The 27,093-nt window shown below is 43.1% G+C and overlaps 1 protein-coding gene across 1 annotated transcript in view; it reads right to left on the bottom strand.

Moving 5' to 3' along the window:
• Nucleotides 1-26,684, bottom strand: part of LOC147663577 (collagen alpha-4(VI) chain-like) — an 82,320-nt gene extending 55,636 nt beyond the window's left edge. The window contains exons 1-3 of the mRNA XM_086950347.1: nt 25,858-26,684; nt 6,481-6,569; nt 1,913-2,521 (exon numbers count right to left, since the gene is read on the bottom strand). Coding sequence (XP_086806473.1) covers nt 1,913-2,521; nt 6,481-6,569; nt 25,858-26,684 — 1,525 coding nt within the window. The remainder of the gene's footprint in view (nt 1-1,912; nt 2,522-6,480; nt 6,570-25,857) is intronic.
• Nucleotides 26,685-27,093: the final 409 nt, after the last annotated feature.

Below are 27,093 nucleotides of genomic sequence, written 5' to 3'. Positions count from 1 at the left end.
ACCATCCCTCTCTAGCTCCCTTAGTTGCGTAATCCCTTGCCATGCTCTGCCCCCATTTCTTACACACACTCTCAAACAAAACTCAATGTAATACAGTGACAACAACTTCTAATATGTTCTCTCAATATCCTTTAATTTGCTATTTTCACACCTGACTACCATTTCCTCCTCTCTGAACGGAGCACATCAGACCGAGATGACACGAGCAGCAAGCAAGACTTCTAACTGTAGAAGTACGCTCGCTCTGCACGCCCTCCGAGGTATCTACTGAGCCCTTAATTAAGAGTTATAGGTACAACTGACCCATAACACTACAGCACACTTCTTGACGGCCTAAGAAGAAAGGGTAAGTGCAATTACTTACCTACGCGGGACACACAATAATGACTTGCCAATTCGGTCCTGAAGAAAGCCCTCCGACCCGACTGGGCACCCATAGGGCTGAAACATGTCGACCGCTCGACCACCCATTTCTTGACACAGGTGCTATAGATCAGTAGCCCTTCTATTCACCCACCACAATTCTTTTTAATCTTGCCCCACCCCTGACTAAATAAATTTGAACCAGTGGCAAGGAGGCAATTTTAAGTTCAATCCACTCTGACCCTCACCACTCCTGATCACCATCCCTGATCACCACTGCGAATAACCAGTTGGTCTCCCTCCTGGTGGAGGAAGGAACAGATAAGACCCAATGATGATGTTTTTTACGTAGGAAACTTAAGTGGAAAACCAAGATATACGGCTACTACGAGTAATAGGTGAATGAGGGTTTTTTAGACTGTAAGAATCCCAGACCCTGGTAAAAACAGGACAAGTGATCCATTCTCCCCTTTTCAATTGATACCATCTCCTCCTTCAGCATCTATCCTGTTTTGTAGTCTGGTGGGAGAAGTACTAAGGCACCCTGATGTCATCAAGCTTCATTGACCACCTGTGATACAAGGTCAAGCACAGAGCATGGCGAGCTCCTGGCTAACTGTCCATGGGCACCACATTCATAGTTTTGGAGATAGTGGAGATGGCATCTCTGTTACCTAAAGGCCCTTCTAAACTAGAGCCTAAGTTGCTAATTGAGAAAAGAATTACTGAAAATGAATAAGACTGAAAATATTCCATCATACACCACTAAGACTCGTACCTGTAACCATGCTGGCGACGAGCGCAATACTCTTGAGTTTGAGCAAATGTGAAATGTTGTATTCGAATTTGGAAAATTAGCTACCAATGCATTACCCATCCCTGTTCACTTTCGGTGCCAGTGAGATACATTTTTCCATAGGAAAGGGATGCAGGTATCCCATCCCGTCTTTTAGTTTAACAGGTTTCTTGGGGACGTGCATTGGGAAGATATTTCCAGCGCATTCGATTTGTCAAATGTACTCCAGATAGATGCTTTCCACATGCAAAGCGAGGCGGCTGTACGCCAGGGGTCATTAACCAAGGGCAGGCATTATACCGTAAGGACCACTGTGTCCTTCTCTCCTTCAGGGTACCTTTGGTAAAGAGGTTAGATTGACATGGTCCCATACAGGTGAATAGTCCTATTACTCTGAAAAGTGTTCATGGCTAACAGCCCTATTGATGTCTGTATGGGCCTCTAAATATGGTTTCACCCTGGCTTCTAAACATGATTTCACCCCTGATAGTTGTTTATTTCCATTGACAATGCCCACCTGGATATTATTATTAATATCATCACCGGAGCCTATACTCGCACACTCACAAAAAGACACTGTTCTTAAGTCCTCAATACTAGTGGCCAAGAAAGAAAGAAAGAAAGAAAGACCAATTCCAAAAGATGTAACTTGAAGATTATGCATGTCTAACATGCTCTAGAAATATTCTTTACTGTGACATTTACACATCATAAGAAGCCAAGAAATTGACAATTAAGAATGTATAGACCTACCTGGCGAGATCTGGCTGGTCTGTCGAACTGCTTCTTCCACAGTCGTACAAATGACCTGCAGTATATTATGGGAAATGCCTTCCAGGGCACTGAAGTCGGCCACATTATAGACATGCTTCTCAGGTGGATCGCTTGCTATCTCATGGAGTTCTGACAGGACCGCATCCTTGATGCCAATAGCATAGAGCGTGATGCCGGCGCTCTTCACCTCTGCCGCAGGCTCACGGATATTATCCTGCGCTTGCCCATCTGTGATCACCACCGCAATCTGGGGGACCCCATCCTTGGCACGTCCACCGGCCTCTTCAGTGAAGTGGTTCTCCAGCATGAACTGGAGGCTCTGGCCAGTTTTGGTCCCCCCACCTTTGTATTTTAGGGTCTGGATGTACTTCAGAATATCTTCCTTGTGGTCGTAGGTTTTCAAGAAGAACTCAGTGCGAGGTGTGTCACTGTACTGGATCAGGCCGATGCGGATCTTGTCATGCTCTACATCAAACCCGTTGATCATTGTGTACAAGAAGTCTTGCATCATCTTAAAGTTTTCAGTTCCAATGCTCCAAGATCCATCAACTAAAAATACAATGTCTGCCACAGTGGCTTCCCTGCAAACTGAAGAGACACAGAGATCATTTTAACATGTTGTCTGTCTGATCACAGAGGCAATAAAACATGGAATAGGTCCTATTTTGGTATTTTGTTATCAAACACCATCACTATCTTCTGATGGTTTAGGATAAAACTATGATGAAGCGTCTTTGTAAACACCTGGCTATCCCAAGTCCAGTGGTGTAGACCAGCCCTCTGCAGCCCCTGTGGTCCTGGGGGCCCCCAACCTTTCATTGGCCCACCAACCCTTCAGGGAGCCCCCATCCACCCAAGTCCAGGAATATCTGTGAGATGTGATAGACTTTGGAGCCATTCTTCACATCCTGCAGGGAAGACCCATTAATTTACATTGCGCTGCGGCTCCTTGATCTTCAGACAAGCTTACAAAATATTCTATTGTAATAACTACACACATAAGAACCTCCCTTGATCCTGTAGAGTCTGCTTCTTCATTTATAATCACTTACTCCTCAATGCTTTTTCATAGGAAAAAATAACATGATAAGCATCCTGACCATCTGGCTCCATATGAGCCACACAGGCCAAGACTAGTTCTTTCAGAAATGGGCTGAACACTGTCATTTAAGGCAATCCATGAGTTTCTTCTTGGTTGTGTATAAAAATAGCAAATTAATAATATTAATTTGCATGTAATCAAATGGATGAGTCCCAGGCCATGCATATTACATGAAGTCGCCCGCCAGGTCACATTTAACTTTCATCATTTCCCCTCTGTTATCCCATACACTGCTTTATTGATATGTTTGGGTTACACAAATACACATGCAAACAGACATAGATACAAACAGCCCACTACTAGGACAAGACTGACATCCAGAGCCCTGTTCAGAGTACATCAATTGGTATCGAGGACGAGGCTCCTGGATTTCAGTTGGACAATGCCAGTCCAACTTATAATTAGAATGACTGGTTTTGCTGACTGTCAAGAAAATGGATGCCCTGTTGCTGAATATTTCCTTCTTTGATCAGGCTATGGATAACATCAGAGCAAGAGCAACATAGATCAAGGAAAGGGTCTACAGCAAGGAGCATGTTGTTCCCAATCCTGGCCAAGCTATGAATAGAATGAAGGAGGAGAACTCAATAAAAAACTTGTGGTTAAGTCACACGCTCTGGGCTGATGAGGGCATGGAGAACCGCCTAGGAGACAGGTATAGGGAATCATTCACACAAGTTTTATTTGTGGTATTGAGCCATTAACGAGCATAGCATTAGATAAGGCTAAATGCACTCCTTCCCTGGGCATGGATGGTCCACACACTATTCGATATTATATCACACAGTATACTCATCAGATCCCTCACACACCTTGGTATTGGTGACAGGGCTTTGGATTGGCTCTCGTCTTTTTTGAAAGACCGGACTTTCCAAATTGTTTCTCAACCTTCCATTTCTAAAGTTTATCTATCCCCACACGGTGTACCCCAGGGTTCCATTCTTAGTCCTCTTTTGTTTAACCTTTATGTTACTCCCTTAGCTCATATTGCTCAAAGGGCCGGTCTTAATTTATTTACTTATGCAGACGATTCACAGATTGTTTTTTCCCTATCCCAAACTGACCCTGCCCTACCTTCTTCCCTGAAAATCGGACTCAGTGACATAGCAAACTGGATGAATAGGAACTTCCTTAAATTAAATGGTGGGAAGACGGAGGTTTTGGTTTTGGGCAATAAACCTGATCTTTGGAGTCCGAGTCATTGGCCCTCAGCGATGGGAGCACTGCCAGTTCCGTCTGCATCTGTACGTAATCTTGGAGTGATTATTGATAAGGGGCTATCTATGAGAGACCAAGCAAACAGAGTGTCTGCCACCTGCTTTACCATCTTAGGGTGGCTTGGAAAGTTTTTTGGGATGCTCCCCTCGGAGATCCGTGGTTGATGCCTTGGTGACCTCCAGATTGGACTATGGCAACGTACTCTATCTGGGGTCCACCAAGGCGGTTACCCGCCGCCTCCAATTGGTTCAAAATGCGGCCGCGTGACTCCTTTGTGGATGTCGTAAATCAGACCACATTACCGAACGACTGAGGGAACTTTATTGTCAGGTGACTTCTGTCAATTAGCGCCGGGAAACCCGTTGGGTAGCTGTAGCGCTTTACAAATTTAATAAATAAATAAATAAATAAATTTTACAAGAACAAAGTTAAAATTGACACTCTCAGGTATTACAAACTTTCCTGTATACAGGCGTCTACTGATCTTTCTATCCAGATTATATCATTAGCACATAAAGTATAGGTGAATCGCTACTCTGAGATTTTCTGACTGAGTTACAGGCAGTAAACTGACTTTCCAAAATTTCATAGCAGTATAATATATCCCTTGCAAGGCTTATAATCCACATTGATGGAAGAACACAGTTCTTTTCAAAAACAGGATTGTGATGCACTCTGTTGATTCAAGGACCTAAAACGTGTGTGTTTAGTGATCTACTGCGTTCACTTGCGCAGGAGTTGAGTTGGTATTTTGTTTTACTTAATGATCCTGTGCAAGAAATCCATGCAGATCACCAAGCCAGATACATGGTAAAGAGACTGAGTTTTTGCAGTGCTTTGATACTGTAAAACGAACACCTATATAACAAAATTGTTCCAGTTGGTAACATGCAAGTCATGTTCTGGTGAAGGATGGCTTTATTATGGCTTTGTGCGTCTGTTTCAGGCTTGCTGCACCAATCATATTTTGAGTCCTGGTGGGTACCACTTAACTGTATTACCACAAGGACCATCATTCCTAGTTTCCGGTACCACCCAGGGGAAATATCTCTCTGGACAACAATGAGTGGCCTCAGGTTTCCAGTGCTGAATTAGTGGGTGCTGATTCTGTTGTATTTCTGAGTATCATATCCAAAAATATAAATATCCTCTCCTAAATGTCATTTGTCCCATTGGGTGTAGATGTTCTATTATTAACTCCAATGATCAATTTTGTGTAAACAATATTTAGGGCATAATATTCATGTTAGACACTATTCTGACTGTGATATTCTGATACCACATACTGGAAACCCTGGATCCGGTTTTACCAGGTGCAGATCCTCAGTTGGTAAAACCAGAGGTAGAGTGAGGCTGGGGTAACGGGCAAAGACAACGCCAGCTCCAGATATCCCCGCTTTCGCCATTAGGGGAGAAGGCAATGCTCCCACAGAGAGACCACAGCCTCCCCACACCTTCTGATCGTCACCGAAAACCCAGCCTCTGCACATTTACAATCCGCTTGAAGCAGGATGTATATATCAGTGTTAAATTCCTTGGAATTGGGGAAAACCTGCAAGTGATGCAGTTATAGTGGATAAAACTAAGAAGGGTCGACAAAATCAATTTCATGACGTCGAAGATTATGTTAATAAAAATTATTTGCAAACAAAATCTCAAGCAAACAAGGTCATAGATCCTAGAACACAAAAAAATAGATTGCTCCTGGACAATATGCACCCTTAAACTGGAAGAGTTGCTAAAATATGCATATTTAGGTAGAAGCCTCTCAGCCAATGGCACACAACTAAATTGTATTGAACAAACACGCTCAATGTTATCCCTGAAAACCTGGCATGATACTAGCCCTTCTTATATATGAATAAGGATACTTTGTAGGAACACAAGGGCTGGTTCCATGCCAGTTTTAGGCTAACTAGTGACAATATAAATGAATTTAATCTGGATTGATTGCAAATTTATTTTACGTGAGTATCCTGACACTGATCATTAATCAGTTGTTAATATTTTCATTTGCCTAGTTAATTGTTCTTGATGAAACTAGTAAGGTAAGAAAGGTATTTTTAGTGAACTGCATATTTTATATCACATTTTAAACAGTCTTAATGCACGAGATAATTTTTCAAATACAATTTACATTGGCTTGGCCTGATATTTTGCACACACTAGAAATATTAGCTTGAAAATTACAAGAGAATCCCTTTGCCTTTTACTTTGAGGTCCTTACCTGTCTTCTGTGAGTTGGTGACGCTGAGAAAGGAAGCACAGAGGACAAAAAGCACTAAGAGTTTGTAGACATCCATCTTGAAAACGCCCCTGAAACAAAAGAATAGAGATCAATAAGAATATACTGTACAATCATGTCAGAAATAATGATCTGGAACTTCTGAAGGAACTCTGAGCTTGGAATACCCATCCTCCTTATTACAAGCACATAGGGTATAATGCAATTATAACACGATAGACATAATATTCGTCACCTTTGTGATGGAGTAACCCATCTGTCAAAGTCTAACTCAGACCTTCTATTCTGAAAATGCTGAGATAGTAGCGATAAAGAACCCTTGAAATAGTGGTTTGGTAAACAGCTCCTATGTTACAACTCCTTTAAATTCGTACACTTTATCATTGGCCTTAATTCAGAACTTTTGAGGTGGACATAATCTTAAAACAATTGAGGCTTTTAGGGTTCATCAGCAATGTACTCACACACAGTGAGGCTCTGTAATCATGGCAGAGCCTGTTGATACTTCATTCAGACACTGGGAGTTAAGGCAACATTTGGGGACCAAATAAGAGTATGCACATATCTAAACCCTGCAATGCTCCCTTGCTACGTTCACTCTCTGAAATACTGTTAAGTTTTCCAGGATTTTCAGTGCTGGAATAGGTTGTGGGCGCTCGTTTTCTATCCACAGTTCTAATAGAGATGCAGTTTGGCAACTTCTATACACCATAAATACTCTGTGTATATTTTGGAGTAGACGGAATCTGGGCAGAAAATCTGTCCTGGACGAACTCAGTAAATTCTAAATTCAACTAATTTCTGGCTGATCCTAACGGGGTGTATTTAGAAGCCCCTTGCATCGCCGGTGTGTCCCTTTTTCCCATGTTAAAAGTGGTGCCCTGGTGGCGCAAAGGTCTTGTAAATAAGCCCCAACATTTATTCTCCTTGTGTTTTGCTAACCACAAGGTCTGACACTTTGTAAACGCTGCTCGATCTTAACGTTTTATGAATTCACTCCTGACCACCCCATCCGTGATGTTTGGACCACAGAGATTTACCAACTTAAACTGTCAATGGTATGAGTGGAAATTGATATATTTGCTTGTTACACTATTTATAAGATGATGACACAAAAAAGCGACAGAGTTGAACAAGCACTTCCATGAAGACGATAGTCTCAATGTCATCCTTGTTCCTCTGGCCGCGCATCAGCCAGATTGAGTCTCATGCTGACTGCGATAGACTAACATTTAGCGCCATTGTTTTGACTCACTCTTGGGTGGGGCCACAGCCGGGCACCATGGTTATAGAAGGAGGGTGTGTCATGTGAAGCAGGCAAAGTGATGCAGTCTCTCACCATGCTTTTAACCTCAGGTATTTGAACTCTTTGGAGAGTACATTTAGTGTTAGATCAGGTTGGTATAACAATCTTGGATACAAATTTGTTTCTGTTTGCAGGAGGCAGGATGCGTGTAATCCAGGGGAGTACTTGTAGAAATAGGTCTACTCAGTGGAAACGTCCACGTGGAAAATAATTCTGCCAGCAGAGAGGAAGTTTGAGCAATGCACCTTGCTTGTGGTTTACTTTTTCTCCCTTTTCTGGCTTTTGAGTAATGGATGTAATTTACTTTCTAGAGAGTTTACTCTAACGAAATACCACGGGCGGCCATACACAAGGCGGACCTACGTGACAGTATCCCCCACCCCACCGCGGCCCACCCGCCAGTCACCAAGTTGACAACCCATGGACAGACAAGTAGAGATTGGCCGCACACAACAACCCCACCCAGCTCCTACTAAGCTAATACGCTCACACCTTATCACACCACACACACTTCCCAGTTGACTCTTCCCAGCCCTTTCTCTTTTTTCTTTTTCTTTTCGTCTTTTAATTTTCCCTCTTCTTCTCCCCTGTTCCATTGACCACTTAGCCAGTTCTAAGTTTTGAGGGCTGTAATGGCTCCGCTGACTGGTATACTGTTCAGGCAGTCGAAGATAAGCACACATATCTACGGCACCACTGTTACGCTCGATCATGACCACACGCGTGATAAGTGCACATTGGGTGACCTAAGTGGGAGGGATGCACGCTAGTGCCTTAAACACAGCAATAGACTCACTGGACACTCGGATCTTGGCCACAATGTACAAAGGCGACAGACCTCATGTCAATGTCGAGTCCAGAGAACGGAGCACTGGTCCCGCCACCAGACTCTGCAGCTAACGTTGCACAGTCGCACACGGCCGGGACACTGGGGTAGTGTCACATGACACGGGATGGACCCTCGCAACAGCTATCGAATGACACTGAGCATTGGGAGCCAAGTCCATGACATTTGACATGCCACTAGAACACAGTGAACAACATCGTGTCGAATTACCCCTTTTCCACAAGTTATAACACCGCTAACATCCCAAGTACAAAAACGCTCTGTGATTGATATTTAAACTTGTAAAGATAACATGCTTAGCTATGGCTTGAGTCGATCAATGATGTTATGTTCATGTTTTTGTAAAACCAATAAAACATATTCAAACACAAAATAAAACAGAGAGTTCACTCTAACTTTTCATACATTTTAATTTACATAGCAGACATCTATACATATTTATAATGCTATGAGCAAGTCAAGTTAACAGCTGTAGGCCAACTAGAATCTGTGGTACAGCACCTGGTAAGAATGAGGTAAATTGGAGAGACCACATCATTTGTATCCATCTTTAATATCTATGTTTCTATTACTGTGCTATGTCAGGTATCACCCACTATTCCCCTCACTTGGTCTACTCTGCCTCCTTGTTATTTGCCAAACAAATCCTGAGTTCTTGTTGCTGCTTTTCGCCAATTTTACACCACTTTATTCCCGACTCTTCCATGAATTGTCACTCTAATCTGCCAATATGACGTGACCTGCCAATCTTTTAGTTCAGGTGCTTAATACATTTCTGATACCTGTTTGATTTCATTTTGGCACTCACTTCTCCCATCTCCCTCTTGATACATACTGATTCTACTAATCTCTTCCTCTGCGTGTATGGCCTCCTCGTCTGACTTTCTTCTCTGAATCTCTGATTCTCTTCTACATTATTCTACCTTCCACCTCTTCTGCTGTACCCCCTGCCCATTTTTGGTCCTCCCATCAACAACTTAACATCTGGGCTCTGTCATCGAACCATGAAATGTCCTCTTCGGTCCAAAAACCTCTCAGAACCAGTTCCTAGTGGCTTTCCAGAGATCTTACAATGAGGGTACTGTTCACACACTCCAAGCATAATGATATATACATGTTTCCAGGCAAAATCCTTCAAATTGATAAGGGGTTTCGTCAGAACCAATGCAAGGGTAACATTACTGAATCAGTTCAGATAAGAAAAGGTAGATCACTGTACATCAGATCTTTAGAATCCACACATATATAGGAGCAAAAGCTCAAACCAAGTAATGAAGTGATTGTAATTATATAATTCTACATAAAGTCACTAGCATCAGTAGGAAATCCTAAAACCTTGAACAAAAAGAAGAAGGCAATTTACAGTTTAAGAGGATTTGCTCAATCAGGCACTGCCCCCACAAGTAATCAGGGTTCCTAAATGCTTCCTCGCTAAGTACATTTAATGAGTTACACGAATGTCACATATTCAAATATTTGTGCAATGCATTATTGCTTAGCTAAGCATTTAATGCAGGCAAAGGGCAGAATACATTATCAGACTTGGGCTCTAACTCAAAATTGAGGCAGTAACTGACTTAACAAGGGAACAAAGAAGCAGTGCTTGACCAGGACTATATCAAAAACAGAAGGGTGATCATCTTCCCCAAAGAACTGATTAGTTAAGGTCTTGTGATCTTTGCTAAGAGGATGAAACCTGTCGATAGGTAATGGATAAGAGGAGAAGTGTGGCTCACTGGTTAGAGCAGGCAGACCCTGAAGCAGAGGTCAGACCCGGGACCAGGGTTCAATTCCCGACGTGGCAGGGTCTTGAGCTCAAATGTCCATGGACTCGATAATTCTCGCTTCGGTGCCTGACCTAATCATGGGTTCACACTCTGCAACTCTGGGCATTAAGCTTGCTTAATCTCCACAACGGCCCCCCGCGGCGGGATGCCTGGCTTTCACCTTGGGGATGCCCTGTAGGGGCTATCTCACATGGAAAAACCAGGACGGGTTCCCAAGGCAAGCGCGGAGATACCCCTTTGGGGGTCGATTCAGGCGCTATATAAGAAACATAATAATAATAATATATGAAGAGTAAGGAGTTTTTGAGTCAATCTAACAATAAATGTTTGAACAAAAATGCATTAAATTAATAAAATACCCGGAAACAATTGATGGATTGTTCACAAATATTCAATGATAGTGATTGTGAAAGAACTATACAGTAGGGAAAAGAAGCTACAATAAGCAACAAAATACATGATATTTCATGAAGTCATTATTTCATAAAATAAAATGTGTTTAACAGAGATTGTGCCTTAACGCACGGGTGCAGATATCGAGTCAAACCCTTTTTTCATATTCCATTCATATCTCTGGTCTATTCGAATATTCGAGAGGTGCACATGCCCGCGAACGGATTTAGAGATCTTTCTAATTTCCTTCTTATAAGTCTTTGAGTCCCTCCAAGGCTACATCTTTCATTTCAGGGAGCATATTTTTGAGGAAATTGACTGTTTATCCTTGGCCTAGATTCAATCCAGGTGGAGAAGATGACATGAACTGAAAATAGGGCTTCCCTCTATAACAAAGCCCTTTGTGTATATGAATATGTGGTTCTGCATATCAACCATTTCCCAAAAAGGAGTCTATGGGTAGAAAGATTCATGAAGAAGACCAGAGTAATTTGCAGCAATTTGTTTATAATTTTAATGTCATTTTTTTCTAAACAATCCAAGGCCAGCTGGGGAGTGCAAACTGATGGCCCGGGCCAAGCTTCTACATAAGACCAAAGACATTTGAAAGAGGCATGCACGAATACAGCTTAACGGCCAAGATATTGTTTATAACAAACTTATGTAATTCGAAATCTCTTAGAAAGCTATCCAGGACTGCAGTGGGGCCAGCTGCAGTAACTCAGAGAGAGCCTACACTGCCAAAATGTCAAGAAAGATGCACACTGCACAGAGATCTTGATCAAGGGTACTCGCAAACGTCTTCCCAAGGGCCACAAAGTTTGGTGTGCGATGTAACCAAGGGCCACATCAATGCCAGCACGCTAGTGATGGGGGGCAGGGGGGCAGTGTAAGGTTGCTATAGGGAAGAAAAGCATATACATCTAGTGGCTGAATTGCACAGTGTGAAACCAGAAAACCTGGGATTAATCCCAGCTGCCCCACTTTACAAAACGGTGTGATCCTAGGCAGTTGATTTATTTCACATTCCCTCTTTTTTTATATTATCACATTTAAGAGGACCTAAAATACGTTATTTCAGGATGTGTGCTGTACAAAACCTTCTCCAGTGTTTGATTTAATAAACTAGAATGTTGTTCATGTGTAATAGGTACCTAGGGCACCCTAAGAGTGCACATTACAACGGGCTCGCCTCTTAGTTCACTATTAGCATTGTATTCAGAGTGGGGGGGGGGGAGAATGAATGTTTTTAAATATATATTTGAAAACTATCACTTTAAAAAATGCTTTTCAATGCACTGATATAATCTCATATACGAAGGTTAAATGTTTCTGCATGTTAATAAAATACTTTGAATTTTGATGAGACCTTTTCATATTTTTACACTTCTTTTGCTGCAAGATGGCTTTGAAAATAAAGTTGTTACTAAAGTTAAGTGGTGCAGGACAACTCAGTTACTTCCTTTTCTTAACTTCACTTAACCTTTAAGTAAAGGTTTGCCTATTTATTTAAATTTTTTTTTAATTTTAGTGCTGAATCGAGTGAACAGCAGCCCAGTGCTTCTGTTGATCAGGGAGGGGGCTGCATGTAAAGGTCAGGAGGGTCGCATGCGGCCCCGGGGCCATACTTTGAGAATCCCTGATCTAGATGATGGCTGTACTTAATTTGTAATCATAAAAAATAAGTGATGGGCCCATGTTTTGTTCAGAAGCTCGCGATGGGACCTATCTAAGGTAAGGGTGCTAAATACTAAGGCCGGTAATCTTGATTACGGTGCATGCCTCTTGAATCTACCGCCAGACACTCTCTGCCTCTTTATCGCACTCTTGGTGGGTCATTTCCATCCCTGCTTCCTACATTTTAGAATGTTTTTTGATCTATCTCTTTCTTCTTCTGTTCCACTTTTGTGTTTCTCTTTGTTGCTCTTGATCAAAGTTTCTTGAAGAAAAATGAGTGCTGGTGGGTCCCACCTACAACCACCAGCTCAATTAATGCACTGAGGGGTGTTGGGCATTTAAAGCTGTTCCATTGGAAAGTTTTACAAAAAAACTGTTTGAAGATAAATGTGTCCCTTTTTGGAGGTTAAATGTATTCTCTCCACCCCCAGTCTATGGGGATGCTAAGGGCAAGCTTAAGGAAATGTGATATGGTCACATGGCAAAAGAGAAATAGTGTCTTGTCATAGGGGCCAGGGGGTATAGTGATTCTGTAGTAAATAGTTTAGAGCATGAAACTATCTTACAATGTGAGTTACTGATCAGGATAATTTGTAAGGATTGTATTACCAAGTTAACTGCTTCTTGACAGTGGCAAACGTTACTAGTGTCATTAAGGTGGGTGCCAAACCATGGCCCATGTTATCACAACATTCTTTCTGAACCGCCTATGACCTTTTCTGAAGATGCTTTACAGCCAAGAGGATTGTTTTTCAATCACAAGTCTTTGGTGAGAGAATTGGAGGGCTGATGAATGTGTGTTTTTATAGGGTTTCGAACTTTGGTGAGGTTCAAATGAATATTCACGAGGTATGATCATGTTTGAGGCGTAAAAAGGCCATTTGGGGAGAAGCAATTAATTTTGCCTAATCGATTTATGGAGGGAAATGGAAGTAGGACTCCGCAACCACGTGATATCGCCTTCAGTTGCATCCTGGTCACCATTGGCAACCAGCGCAAGCGGGCTGTAGAGCTGGGGTCACTTTTATATAAGACCACCAGCAAGGTATGCATGTGAGGCCACCAGAGAGGCATGCATATGAGGCCAGCAATGAGGCATGTATATGAGACCACCAGTGAGGCATGCATATGAGACCACCAGTGAGGCATGCATATGAGGCCACCAGAGAGGCATGCATATGAGGCCAGCAGTGAGGCATGTATATGAGACCACCAGTGAGGCATGCATATGAGACCACCAGTGAGGCATGCATATGAGGCCACCAGAGAGGCATGCATATGAGGCCACCAGTGAGGCATGTATATGAGACCACCAGTGAGGCATGCATATGAGACCACCAGTGAGGCATGCATATGAGACCACCAGTGAGACATACATATGAGGCCACCAGTGAAGCATGTATATGAGGCCACCAGTGAGGCATGTATATGAGACCACCAGTGAGACATACATATGAGACCACCAGTGAGGCATGAATATGAGACCACCAGTGAGACATACATATGAGACCACCAGTGAGACATACATATGAGGCCACCAGTGAGGCATGCATATGAGGCCACCAGTGAGACATACATATGAGACCACCAGTGAGGCATGCATATGAGACCACCAGTGAGGCATGCATATGAGACTACCAGTGAGACATACATATGAGGCCACCAGTGAGGCATGTGTATAAGACCACCAGCGAGGCATGCATATGAGGCCACTAGAGAGGCATGTATATGAGACCACCATCGAGGCATGCATATGAGACCACCAGTGAGGCATGCATATGAGACCACCAGTGAGACATACATATGAGACCACCAGAGAGGCATGCATATGAGGCCACCAGTGAGGCATGCATATGAGGCCACCAGTGAGGCATGCATATGAGACCACCAGTGAGGCATGCATATGAGACCACCAGTGAGGCATGTATATGAGACCACCAGTGAGACATGCATATGAGACCACCAGAGAGGCATGCATATGAGACCACCAGTGAGGCATACATATGAGATCACCAGTGAGACATACATATGAGACCACCAGAGAGGCATGTATATGAGACCACTAGTGAGGCATGCATATGAGACCACCAGTGAGGCATGCTTATGAGACCACCAGAGAGGCATGCATATGAGACCACCATATGAGACCACCAGTGAGCCATGCATATGAGACCACCAGAGAGGCATGCATATGAGACCACCATATGAGACCACCAGTGAGCCATGCATATGAGACCACCAGAGAGGCAAGCATATGAGACCACCACTGAGACATACATATGAGACCACCAGAGAGGCATGCATATGAGGCCACCAGTGAGACGTGAAGACATATCATGATCACAAGTTCTGTAAACTGAAAGTGTAAAGCGCTGTCATACTCAGTCAGGCCATCTCTAAATTGATAATCAGACTGTTAATAAAAGTGGTACGATAAATAACTCTGTGATAAGTTTATTCAGTCAGAGAAATAAAGCCACAATGTCCCTGCCAGAAACAGCTAGGCCAACTGTCCATGACATCACTAAAGAATACAGATTTACATCATGGATGTTCAACATTCCAAAGAATCTTAAAGGAGCTACTTACAATATAACACAGACAGACTAATTCTAAAGTTCATTCGATCTGATTAATATCAATAGGAAGAAAGTAACTACTAAAAACAATCTATGACTCCGTCTCAAGTCATTGTAAAAGGTAATGTGATGCTGCATGTTTTATTAATAAACTAGCAGCCCACCCCGACGTTGTCCGGGGCATAAGGGGGCTGGGGGCAACACCGCTGCAGGAGACGTGCAGCAGAGCGGCCATCAGCGGGAGCAGCAGAGCGTACATACCAGCTCCCGCGCCGCCGCTCCTCCCCACATGTCGGGTGTGTGTCCCTTGCTCCTTCCTGCGCTCCCACCATCATCGCTGCTCCTCCCCGCGCTGGGTACTCCAATGTTGTGTGTCGGTCCCACGCCACCGCTCCTCCCCGCATGTCGTGTTTTGTTCCCTTGCTCCTTCCTGCGCTCCGGTCAGCTAACGTCGCGTTGACGTGACGTCACGCCCACACGCCATTGCGCCTCTCGCAAGGGTTGTGACGATGCCGAACGCCGCGCGCAATCACTGTATCCATTCGCCCATACGGACTACTTTTCCCCTAACGTCCTCCCCCCTAATGTATATGGTGTGGTTTTCTATAGCCTATGTCCATCTCCTGGACCTCCCCTTTCCAACGCTGTATTGGGTGTTGTGATTGGTGGTGTACTTTTCGAGTTTACCTGGCTCAAAGGACACAGTTCTCTCTTTATAATAGTAGTATAGATACATTGTTTACCCAGGCACTCTCTTTACAGTTCTGTCCATGTCAATGGATTTCATACCCGAGCTATGGTTATGCAAGCATGGCTGGTCTGGGAACCTGTAGTGATGATGAAGGTCCACACAGGACGGATGTAATTCAGTAGGATATATTCAGATAGTTAACAAGTAGTGAAGTTCAGAACATCAAGTAGTTACGTTGTAAATCAGAGCCCCACCAGGAGCTGCCTATCAGCTGCTCATCCCATGACCCACTGTCACTTCACCTCTCTGAGTCCCAACATTCCGAGGTATCATCGACTCCAACATTCCAATGAGTCAGAGCACAGGCACTGGCTGAGCAGGGCTGGTAAAACACCTTACGATATAAATGCAGGATACTACAGAACCCAAAGTACCCCTGGCAAACCAGCCCAATCCTTTCCCCAGCTTGCTCTCTCTGTTTAATGCAGATTTATATAGCATGAACTTGATCCAAAGGTATTGGAGTGCTTTATATAAGCACTGGTTACGTTATATTAGGACGCATTCAGGCATGGGTAGATTAAGTGATTTGCCCAGAATCACAGGATGTGGACGCAACCTCGATCCTCGAACCTTGGTTTCCAGCACCAAAGTCGGCAATTGAGCCGTCAGACCACATCCTCTCCCCTTCTTTATAGCTATTGGTTCTCAGTCTCTTTATCTGCTCTCTCTTTCTTCTCGCTCGCTGCACTGTCGCCACTCTCACTCTCTCTCTCACTCTCTCTCTTCTGAAGCCCCCGGGCACGTGCTTCAATGAACCTCAGAAAGTTAGAGAAAGGGGCAGAGGTGCCAGGGTGAGCCCCTGCCCTCAAAACCGGGGATCTAATATCTCTAATTGATTGACATTTAAATCATGAATTGATAGAAATGTGGTATTAAAGTATCTAACCTTCCCTGAATGAGGGGTTCGTTTCAAACTATGCCTTTTAAGTGACACTATAAATGCTGTGTTTATTTTTTTTAACCATTATATTCAATATAATAATAAAATGTCTGTGCACCCATGGACGTCAATTCACCGAAATGCCAGAGGTAGCGGAAGTGACATCACATGCCCTTTGACCTCCGCTTTCACTCACACACATATACTTACACTTACACCCAAATTCACACATATACACGCTCTCACACATAAACACACTCTTACCCGCAAGCACGAGCACAACATATATTTAAAAGTATTTTTTACTTACCTCATCTGCCATGGAAGGGCATATTCCAGCTTATTGTAACTCAATTTTTATTACACTATTAGTGAAAAATATATTTTATTTACTTACTATTAGTGTAGTAAAAAATTGGCATAAAATAAAGAGAGTGCAGCCCCAGCTGCCCCTGTGTTCCCGCACCGAATTTGCCACCTCTTAGGCTAGGGGTCTCAAAGGCAGTGGTAGGGGCAGCAAAGGGCAAGCCAGAGGTCAAAGCTGTGACCCTGAAATTATGTCCATGTGTGCAACTATCAATAAGACGTACTTTACTTGAAACCCTGTGAAAAAACAAATGAAATTCTCGTGTCCAATCATATCTCAGCAACAATCACCAGTAGCAAGGGTTACAGAATGCCCCAATGCTTCATGATTTCTGATTGGGTTATGAAAGGTATTGTGACGTTATTCCCAGATGGGCTCTCTACCAATATCGTTTGTTGCATGAAAAATCAATCACACAGGGAGAGCAGCCCTATCTTGGTTAAGTTTAAACAAACATACGCTGTGCAAAACTGGAACCAAAATAAAACAGTTTACATTAAATGCAAATAGCCACTCTGTCCTATTCACATAATCATGCGAGGCTCACATCTGGGGCTAATTTTAAACTTGAAAGCCCCATAACTCATTTCCTGAGGGGCAGAGCACGTTTCATTGGGCCAGCTGACTGGCACACCATGGGCAGGAATGAAAGAAGTGTCAGAGTTAAGAGCTTTGGCAAGTATGTGCGGGTAGGACTAGGGGATGCGGGTCATGAGAAAAGAATTATTTGTTACACCCCATCCAAAATGAATGAAATATTACGTTTCTCAAACTGCGCCGAGAGTTTAAACTGATAAGCTGCGTTGATTGATTATTTCTGTGCCAAACAGAAAAAAAACTCATTCTCACACAGATCACAGTCATTCTTGATGGTGAAGATAGTATTTGAAGAGGCGGGGATAGCTCAGAGAGTTAAGGTGTAACCTTGTGAAATCTGTGTATTACACTGGGGTTTAAATCCAGCTTGATATTTTAATTATGTGAAGGTGGAGGGGGTGAAAGGCAACAGAGATAAGCATAAGGTCAACTTGTGAAGGGAGAGGAAGCTGGGCTGTGGGCGGTTAAATCACTGTGATGTAGTGTTCCTTACAAAGGTGAATCTTAACCTCTTTCTTAAATTGGAGCAGCTTTGGGGTGTTCCTGATGGATACAGCAATGTTGTTCCAGATCCTGGAGGCATTGATGGGAAAGTCCTGCTGCCCTGGTTTTCCTTATTTACCCTTCTTAGTCTGCAGTCAGGTGGGGTCCTGGTTGCAGGTGAGATGGTGAGGTCACGTGCAGTGCACGTGGATTGCGCTTGGATAGGTCCACATAACTGGTGAATCTCATTTCAGATCATAGCCATTACATTGCTCCATCCGAAGGTCTTTGGCGAGTTTGAATGATCTTTCATAAGACATTCACCAAGGTTTACAATTCAAAAAGGCCAGTTTTTTAACCATGCCAAGCGAAAAACATACTCTTGAACTTGAAGGTGGGAGGGACACATTCACCCCAAAGAGGAAGAAGTGAGGCCCTGGAGTGGTGGGTCATGCCCCACAAAATACAACTTGGACCACTTTAGGAGCGTTGTACTGCACGTTCGGGCAAATAATTCTTTAGTGGAAAATGGCAACTTCTTGGGTTTATGCCCGTTTTTCAATCCATACGTTCACTGAGGTCATTGTGTTTTGGTTAGTTGAACACTGTTAGGTGATATGTCCAGAAGGCTGAGATGCACAGGCCTTGCTCCAGACATTAGTCATTTCAGAAGGCTCCCCGAAGACTATTGGAAGTCCTCATAATTGCACTCTTGTTTGTTTGAGTGTTGTCCTCCACGTTTTCCAAATGCATCTGGGTGTGGAATTAGGACAACCATGAGGAGCGGCTGGTGGAGTTGGAGAGTGGCGGGGCGAGGAAGAAGGGATCAAGGGGACGACGAACAACAAATAAAATGCAAAAATAAATAAAAAATAAGTAATTTAGCTACAGGCAGCCGTAGTGTGTTCTTTTGCTCCAGTCTACTGCAGGCACAGGCTCTCAGACTCCCCTGTGGTCAATCCTGACGCTGCTCTCCTCCATGAGAGCAGCGTCAGGATTGGCCTGAGCGCCCTGAATTTACACTCCCAGTGAGACTGGGAGCCTGGGCCTGCTGTCTGTAACCCGACATGCAGCTTGGGTTGGAGACAGCTTCAATAAGCATGTCGGTCTGGCCGTCCTAAGATGGCCGGCCAAACCCGCACATGTACTGATACCAGTGCAAACCATTCCCCCTCCAGTGACTGTCATCTCACTGGCCCAGTCCCTAAATACTTGGCTGGGAAAGGAAAAATAAAACAATATTAAAACGTGTTTATTATCGTTTTATTTGTCCTTTCTGCTGGCGGGGGAGGGGGGGTCGACGCTCCTCCACCATAGCGGAGGAGCCGCCACTGAAAAACCTTAGCCAGGAGCTAGCTCTACAGTACCTTTGCACTGGTCACATAACAACGGTGGCCTCTTAATACCCAGTCCAGAGTATGTCCTCTTCTTGCCATTTTATCATAGGATTTTTCCAGTTTAGACAATCATCTTCAATGAATCATCTACTTCTTGGAGTTTACTTGCTTAGCAAACTCATGCGGTGCTTCATAACTTACACCGTCTTGCACCTATGCCCCAAGGCATTGCGAGGGGTGTCCTTCATCGGGGACAAATTGCAGATGATATTTAAAATGTGTTCATTTCCAAACGAAAAACAATAAAAAGGAGAAAAACGTATAAATGATTCATTTCCTCATACATGTTCATTCCCAAAAACCATAAAGAGAATTTATTGGTTAAAGAAGTTCTTGGACATTTATAGCATTGTCTTCTAAACCTCACTAACTGACGTTGGTGGGATGGCCACGAACGCCATACTTTGAAGGTCGTGATACCGGGTTCAAGATCAGATAAAGGTGTGGTGGCCAATAATCCCTTGGTGAGGTGTCTAGTTTTAGAATGGAACTTTTCAGAACAGTCCTCGTGATTTATTCTCCCAGGCACCAGGAGGTTATGGCTGTTCTAGTCATACCTGGGTGGTTGCAGTCACATGTAGACGCTATCGGCGACTGTGCCGCATTAAGGCACATCCCTTGATGTTAATTAGTGTCTCACTAAAGGCGACACTGACACACTGAATATCAATGAATACCAGACTTTACAACCAAACAACAAGGTGGACCAATCACTCCTCAATCAGATAGAGTCTCTTTTCTTCCTCACTTTAGTTGTTCTTCTTTACGAACAAGGTGAACAGCAATTATTAAAAAGTCAGCTCTGCGGGTTTTTCTCAATGTCAAGTTTGTTGTAGACTTTAAATCCCAAAGCTTTCAAACTAAATCTAAAGCTCTCTTTCTCTCCAACTCTCAGTGGTCACCTGTCCTTCCAAGGGCAGTCCAGCAGACTAGAAAAGCTTTACTAGAATACACCAAAGGTGGAGACCATGTTCATCGAAATACAAAACAGAGACTTAGAATGAGAAACCTGCTTCCTCATTTAGGATTGAACAATGGTAACCCTTTGACCTTTGTGAGTGCAAAATGTCTCTGTGAACATTAAACAATAGTCTTCACAATTGTATACGCCATGCAGAACAATTTCAGCATAGCAGAGGCATACCCTATAATTATTGCATGCCTACAAATTTATTGCAGATTGACACAATGGACAATTCCTGGAGTCGTTGAGCATAAGGATAGGGGTATCAATGCAGAGAGATCTTTGGATACTATAATCATTACAGCTGGATACACTTTTTATGGGAAACGATCGGAACAACATGGGATCAGCTACCTGTGCCCGAAACACGCACGTGCAACCACTATTGCCTTAACCATACATATGCCTTAACCACACATATGCGTGGTTAAGGCATATGCATGGTCTAGATGTCTGGAATGGGCGGGTCCAGGAAGTGGAAGGATTGGGAGAGGATGCAGTGAGGTTAGTGGGGCTTGGGCCGGTTATTGTGGGGGTAGTTTTTTGGTTGGGGTAGTTTTCAGGGCTGGAGGGGGTTAGGGGACGTTTTTAGGACTCGGGAAGATTTTAAGCCTCGGGAACCTTTTAGGGCTTGGCGGGGTAGTTTTTAGGAATTAGGGGGGTAGGGAAGATTCAGAAGGGAGGGGGTAGTTGTAGGTCTCAGGGCGGTGAGGAAGGGGTAGCTTTTTGGCCAAGGGGGTCATATTAGGGCTCAGGGCGGTGGGCAAGAGATCAAGTTTGTTTTTGGGCTTAGTGGGCCGTTTTAGGGCTTAGGACGGGGGCCAGGGATCAGGTTAGTTTTTTGGCCTTGGGGGCCTATTATAGGGCTCAGAGCGGGGGGAGGCTGGGGCCGGGGTAGATTTTTGCCCGGGGGCACATTAGGGCTCAGGCCGGGGGCAGGGGTCGGGGTATGTAGGTAAGTTTTAACTACGCCTATGTATTTGCCATATATGCCTTAACAATGCATAGTTCATTGTAAAGGCATGCGTGGTAAAGGCATATGCACGGTTAAGACTTGCATGGTAAAGACTGCATTTAACGGGCATGCGTGGTAATGGCAAGCGTGGTTCCATCATACAATCACTTTGTACATTGGAGCAGTCCTGCTCCAGGGTGCTACATGAGCACATTATGCCAGTTACAAAGGACAAAACTTACAAAGATTAAAACAAAATAAAAAAGCAAATTCCTATGCATTTAGCAAAGGCATCCGTCTGCGTAGCCCATGCTGTGCAGCATAGATGCCACCAGGAAACGGTTTACAAATTTTTGTCAAAAGTGGCGGGCACAGCACATTTGTTTATGCACACCTCATACAAGAAGGAACGCGCACACAGTGGTGCTCACCCTGGCCAACATTCACATACACTGGGTCTCAGATGCACACTGGAATGTACAGGCCATAGAGGGGTCATAAGTGACAGCTGTGCAGGTTTCTTTTAGGAGGATTTCAGATACTAGGGGCGCTCTGCCTCAATTTCTACGTTAAAGAGTATTGTATAGGTAGGTAAGTAGGTAGTGCGTAAAGAGCGAACGGAAAAAAGCCCTTAACCGTCCAAGAGAAAGTCAGATGACTTTAACAGCACATAAAACAGCAATGCTCTCGCACATACAGCAAGGTCTAAATAGAAATGATCATGTGTAACACAAGCAGATAGAATAAACAGATGCAGATTCTTGGGTATTTTTCTTTTTAGAGATGATGGTTTAATGAGTCCACACTCGACGTATAGTCCACAGTCAGCCGACACGTGTTTCGTCGTGTTATGGTGAGTCAACACGACTCTTCAGGGCTGATAATAGAAAATAACGTGTGTATAGGTTTCATCCTTATATATCATATACTTTTTAACAATGTATTGGTGACAAAGGTGATTCACACGTGTATTTCTAACGTGCTGTTGGCCTCACACGTTGTGATTGTGATGGGTGTCGATTCTTGCATGATTAGGCATGCTCACCCCATGAACTTTATGAATACCGTTAGTTGATGGCTAGTTGGTGATAAAACACGAAGTTGTGACCCAAAATAAATATTCTCACGTGTGACATGCGCACGGCGAACCTACACGAGAAGGTCTTAAAGTGAAGAACGTGCCACTATATTGTAAAGATCAAAATGTGCATTGGTTTGTGAATTTATATCATTTCATTTTATTTCAAGGCGTGTGCACTAAGGGAGGAGTCTATGGTGCTTCAGATACCTATGGTGAAGTGAAAAGACATGTTTCCGAAAGAGCGGAAAGTGCATACCTTGTGGCTCAACCTCGTTATGGTGGGTTGAGATTAGTTTTAGTGTCGTTGGAATGTTCTGTTTTGGAAAAAGAGAGAGGAGGGGCAGGAAAGCATAAGAAAGGGGAAATGTTTAAAACACCAATGTGGTGAAAAGGAGGTTTGAGAGAGTAAGCTTACCAGTGTGTGGATGTTATCGATATTCAAATAGATTTGAATTGGTTCGCTTTTACTCCTAGGAACTTGGATATGTTCCTCTGTCTATGTTCCACCCGCCAAGTAATGCGGGATTTCAAAAGTTCACACTGTGTGTAAAAAGATAGACACATATATTTCGAGTGTTAAGTGTAGTCTAAGACTGGGTCACGGTAAACCTCCTTTTTGTGACAATCATCTATCTGTAGTGAGATAAGAGCATGACTGTACCTTAATACGTGTACGTATTAAGTCGTACCGGGAGGGGATCCAACTCTTGGCACTGCAAAACGGTTGCGTTTCACGTCCGAAAGATTCTGTATCAAAGAGAGTAAATAATTGTACAAAGGAGCGGTTAAAAAAGGGCGAAGTTAGGGCCAGTTTGGTAGATGCTATGTCTAAGTTCATGCGATCGTGTGTATACGATCTCTTAGTATATCATGGTTCAGAACCACAAAAATCGGTGATTTAGACTCACCAGGAGTATGGTATCCCTCCTCTTCTATTTCCCGGTCGCCGTGTTTCGAAAGACGGACACGTGACCGGAAGGAGGAGGCCCATTTCACAGAAAAGTTTACGAAAAAACTAGAATGTGACCATGACTATAATGGCAGCCATGTTTGAGGAGTAAAAATTCGGTAATATTCGCTTCCTGTTGTATTGTGCCGCTCGTGAAGGAGTAGCACTTATTTAACTCATCGTTGTTTATTGCTAATTCATTAGAAAGGGAAAAGAAAAGGACGGTAGACAAATCATGTGTCAACCTCAAATATTGTGAGTTTACACTATAATGGCCATTACTGATGCCTCCACCGCTTTATACTCCATTATGGACGAAAATATGTTATAGAAAACAAGTTACCTACTGAGTTTTGATATTCACATGCGGATCGAGATCAAGAGCGATAGAAGTAGAAAATGTGTGTTGCATTGGTGAGCCCGTGGGCCGTTGTGAGTGTCATCTAAAGGAAGGGGGTTGATTTTAGGTGAGGGTGCCCCATCGACCAGCCCATTTGTGACTTCATATATCATAAGACTGTAAATCTCAAGTCTGATCATGATTGTATCATTCCTGAAATTGTTATACAAAATACATTTATAACTTATATGCATGAACAATAAATAAAAATTGTATCAAACATGTATATGTAACAGTATATAGTGAATAAAATATTCATGATAGTGATGGAAGGGTAAACCAATTCATGGAAAAACCAATACATGTTAATCATGTTTGCTATGTTGCCATTTGATGAAATTCAAAGTCTGTATCTTAATTAGAGGATCCCATGGGGTGAGGGAAGATAGGCACTTTAGTCCCCCAAGAAAAATTGTAGTTCTGGGTCATAGTTGAGCCTGTGCTCCACGCATTGTAAACGCATGATCCACGTGGCTTCCCTACGCCTGAGTGTAAGTTCTCGATTGCCCCCTCTAATGTTGAGAGGAATCACATCTATCCCAAAGAAACGCACTTTGATATCATCCTCCAAAGGTTGACATTCTGCAACATGTAGGGCCACTGGGTACTTGGGATCTCTTCTTTGTATGGCTCTCATATGTTCCGCTAGTCTGTCTTTGAGAGCCCTGATGGTGCTGCCTACGTAGATTTTGCCACATTGGCATTCAATTATGTAGACTACAAACTTGGTTAGGCATGTAATGTTGTGTCTGATTTCGTATAAGTTTCCGTCGAAACCCTTAAAAGTTTTGCTACCATGTTTTTCCCAGATACACATAGAACAAAACCCACATTTATGGAATCCTAAGCCCCGTGTAGTGAGCCAGTCCCGGGCTGTGGTGTTCGGAGGAACAGTTGGGCTGAGTTTGTTCTTAAGGGTGAAGCCCTTTCTATATGTGATGGAGGGTTTTTCAGGTAACCATTCTTTAAGAACAGGATCTCCTGTCAGGAGGTTCCAATGTTTGTTAAAACTCTTTCAGATGGTGTGATTTAATGCGTTGAATTCTGTTATTAGTCTGATTTTCTGACTGGAGGATTCAGGCTCCGTGCGTGTCTTCAAACAATCTGGTCTTGAGGTGCGTCTAGCCCTTTTTTCTGCTTTGTTTAGGGATTCTAGAGAATATCCTCTATTGCGGAATCTGTCCTTCATATTAGCAATGCAATTTTCGAATTCAGTTAATTCGCTGCAATTTCGTTTGGCTCTTAAATATTCTCCATACGGAATTGAGCGTATCTGATGCACTGGGTGAGAACTTGATGCATGAAGTATGGAATTGCAAGAGGTGGGTTTTCTATACAGCTTGCTGTGTAGTTCATTGTTTTTGACATAGAATTCAAGATCTAAGAATTCCATCTTGTTTTGGCTGTGTTGCATAGTGAAGCTTATTTCCCATGTGTTTTTATTCAGATGCTCGAAAAAGGAAAAAAGTAATTCTTCGGTGCCAGACCATAGTTAGAAACAGTCATCGATATATCGGCCCCAGAAGAGTATGGAGTCGATGTATTCCGCTCCCTTGGTACCCCAGATCAAGTCTGCCTCCAGGGCTCTCATAAAGAGATTAGCAAAGGAGGGTGAAAATTTTGAGCCCATGGCAACTCTCTTTTTCTGACGATACCATTTCCGATCAAAAATTAAAAAATTATTCTCTAGAATAAGGTCCATCATGTGTAGTAACATTTTAGTATGTGCCCACAATGAGGCTGGTCTGTTTGATAGTAATTTGGTCATGGCTGACATGCCAAGTTTCAGATTGATGCTGGTGTACAAGGACACCACATCCATGGTGACCAACGTCGTGCCTTGTTGCCATTCCATGTCTGACATAATGCTTAATATATGTTTAGAATCTTGTATGTGTGACGGTACGTTTTTAACTAAAGGTCCCAGAAAAAGAACCACATACTCTGCTAATCTTTCGGTGGGACCCCCAATTCCCGACACTATCGGTCTGCCCGGAGGAAAAGGTAGGTTCTTGTGAATCTTTGGAAGTGTGTAAAGCCAAGGGAAAGTAGGTCTAGAGACTTTAAGATAAAGGTACTCGTCGTCATCCAAAAGACGAGACTGTTTCCAGTTTAATAAAAGCCCGTTTAGTAGCAGTGTTAAAGGACCCATGGGATTATGAGTTAGTGGTTCATAACATGAGTCATCGTTGAGTTGGCTCTGGATCTCATTGTTGTAGTCAATGAGATTCATGACCACAACATTGCCCCCTTTGTCTGCTTCCCTTATAATGATATCAGGGTTGTTACTCAGGGTGGAGAGTGCTAAACGTTCCCCTTTGGTCAAATTGTCCTTGTATTTAAATTTAGTGTTTAAGTTCTTAGTGTTGGTTCTGTTCAGATCTTCAAGAACATGTCTATGAAAATTGTCAATAATATTGCCCCCTGATAAAGTAGGGGTCCATTTGGATTTGCATTTTAGGCCACTAGCCACTCCATAATCTGTTTCAACATCAAGCTCCTCAAGTAATTTTTCCATATCAAAATGACTTTCTTCCCTGTCAGTTAAAGAAAGAAGCAAGTGTGTTGTTTGCACATCTTTAATAGTCAAAGGTTCATTGTCAAAAACACTGGGAATGTTTCTAGACTGTCTGAGTGTGTTACTTTGTCCAGCAAAATGTTTCTTTAGTTTGAGATTGCGTACAAATCTGAAAATGTCAATCTTAGTTTGGCAGATGTCACCAGTTGCATAAGGATTAAAGTTCAGGCCTTTGCCAAGTAGAGAGATCATGTCTGTTGTCAAAGGATGTGAGGAAAGATTAATAACCTGTACTGTGTCATCTGATGTAGTCAATTCCTCTGTGTGCCTGATCTCAGTTTTCTTCGATAATCCTCGTTTGCTCCTGCGTTTGCCCCTGTGGGTTTTGGGTCTGCTACGCCTCTTGGAGGTTGTATCCTGTTGCCCTTCCTGATACGTTCCATCTCTAATAAAAAAGGCGTGCGTGTAGACTCTGTGTTGTCTAAAATCTCATTTTCAGTTTCGCTGAGTCCGGTAGTGCTCAGTGAAGTAGTACTGGAATTAACAGAACTGGTGTTTGGGGATCTGCCTGTCTGTGAACCACGTTTTGAGCTGGGGATCATTGAATCGTATTTGCGATCAAACGTGTATACCCTCCCATTTCTGTAGTCTGCCTCATCTC

This window comes from Lissotriton vulgaris, unplaced genomic scaffold (genome assembly GCF_964263255.1).
Source record: "Lissotriton vulgaris unplaced genomic scaffold, aLisVul1.2 SCAFFOLD_4372, whole genome shotgun sequence".
NCBI lineage: Eukaryota > Metazoa > Chordata > Amphibia > Caudata > Salamandridae > Lissotriton > Lissotriton vulgaris.
Note: the sequence above shows the minus strand (reverse complement) of the source record. Positions and strands in the feature narration are given on the sequence as shown.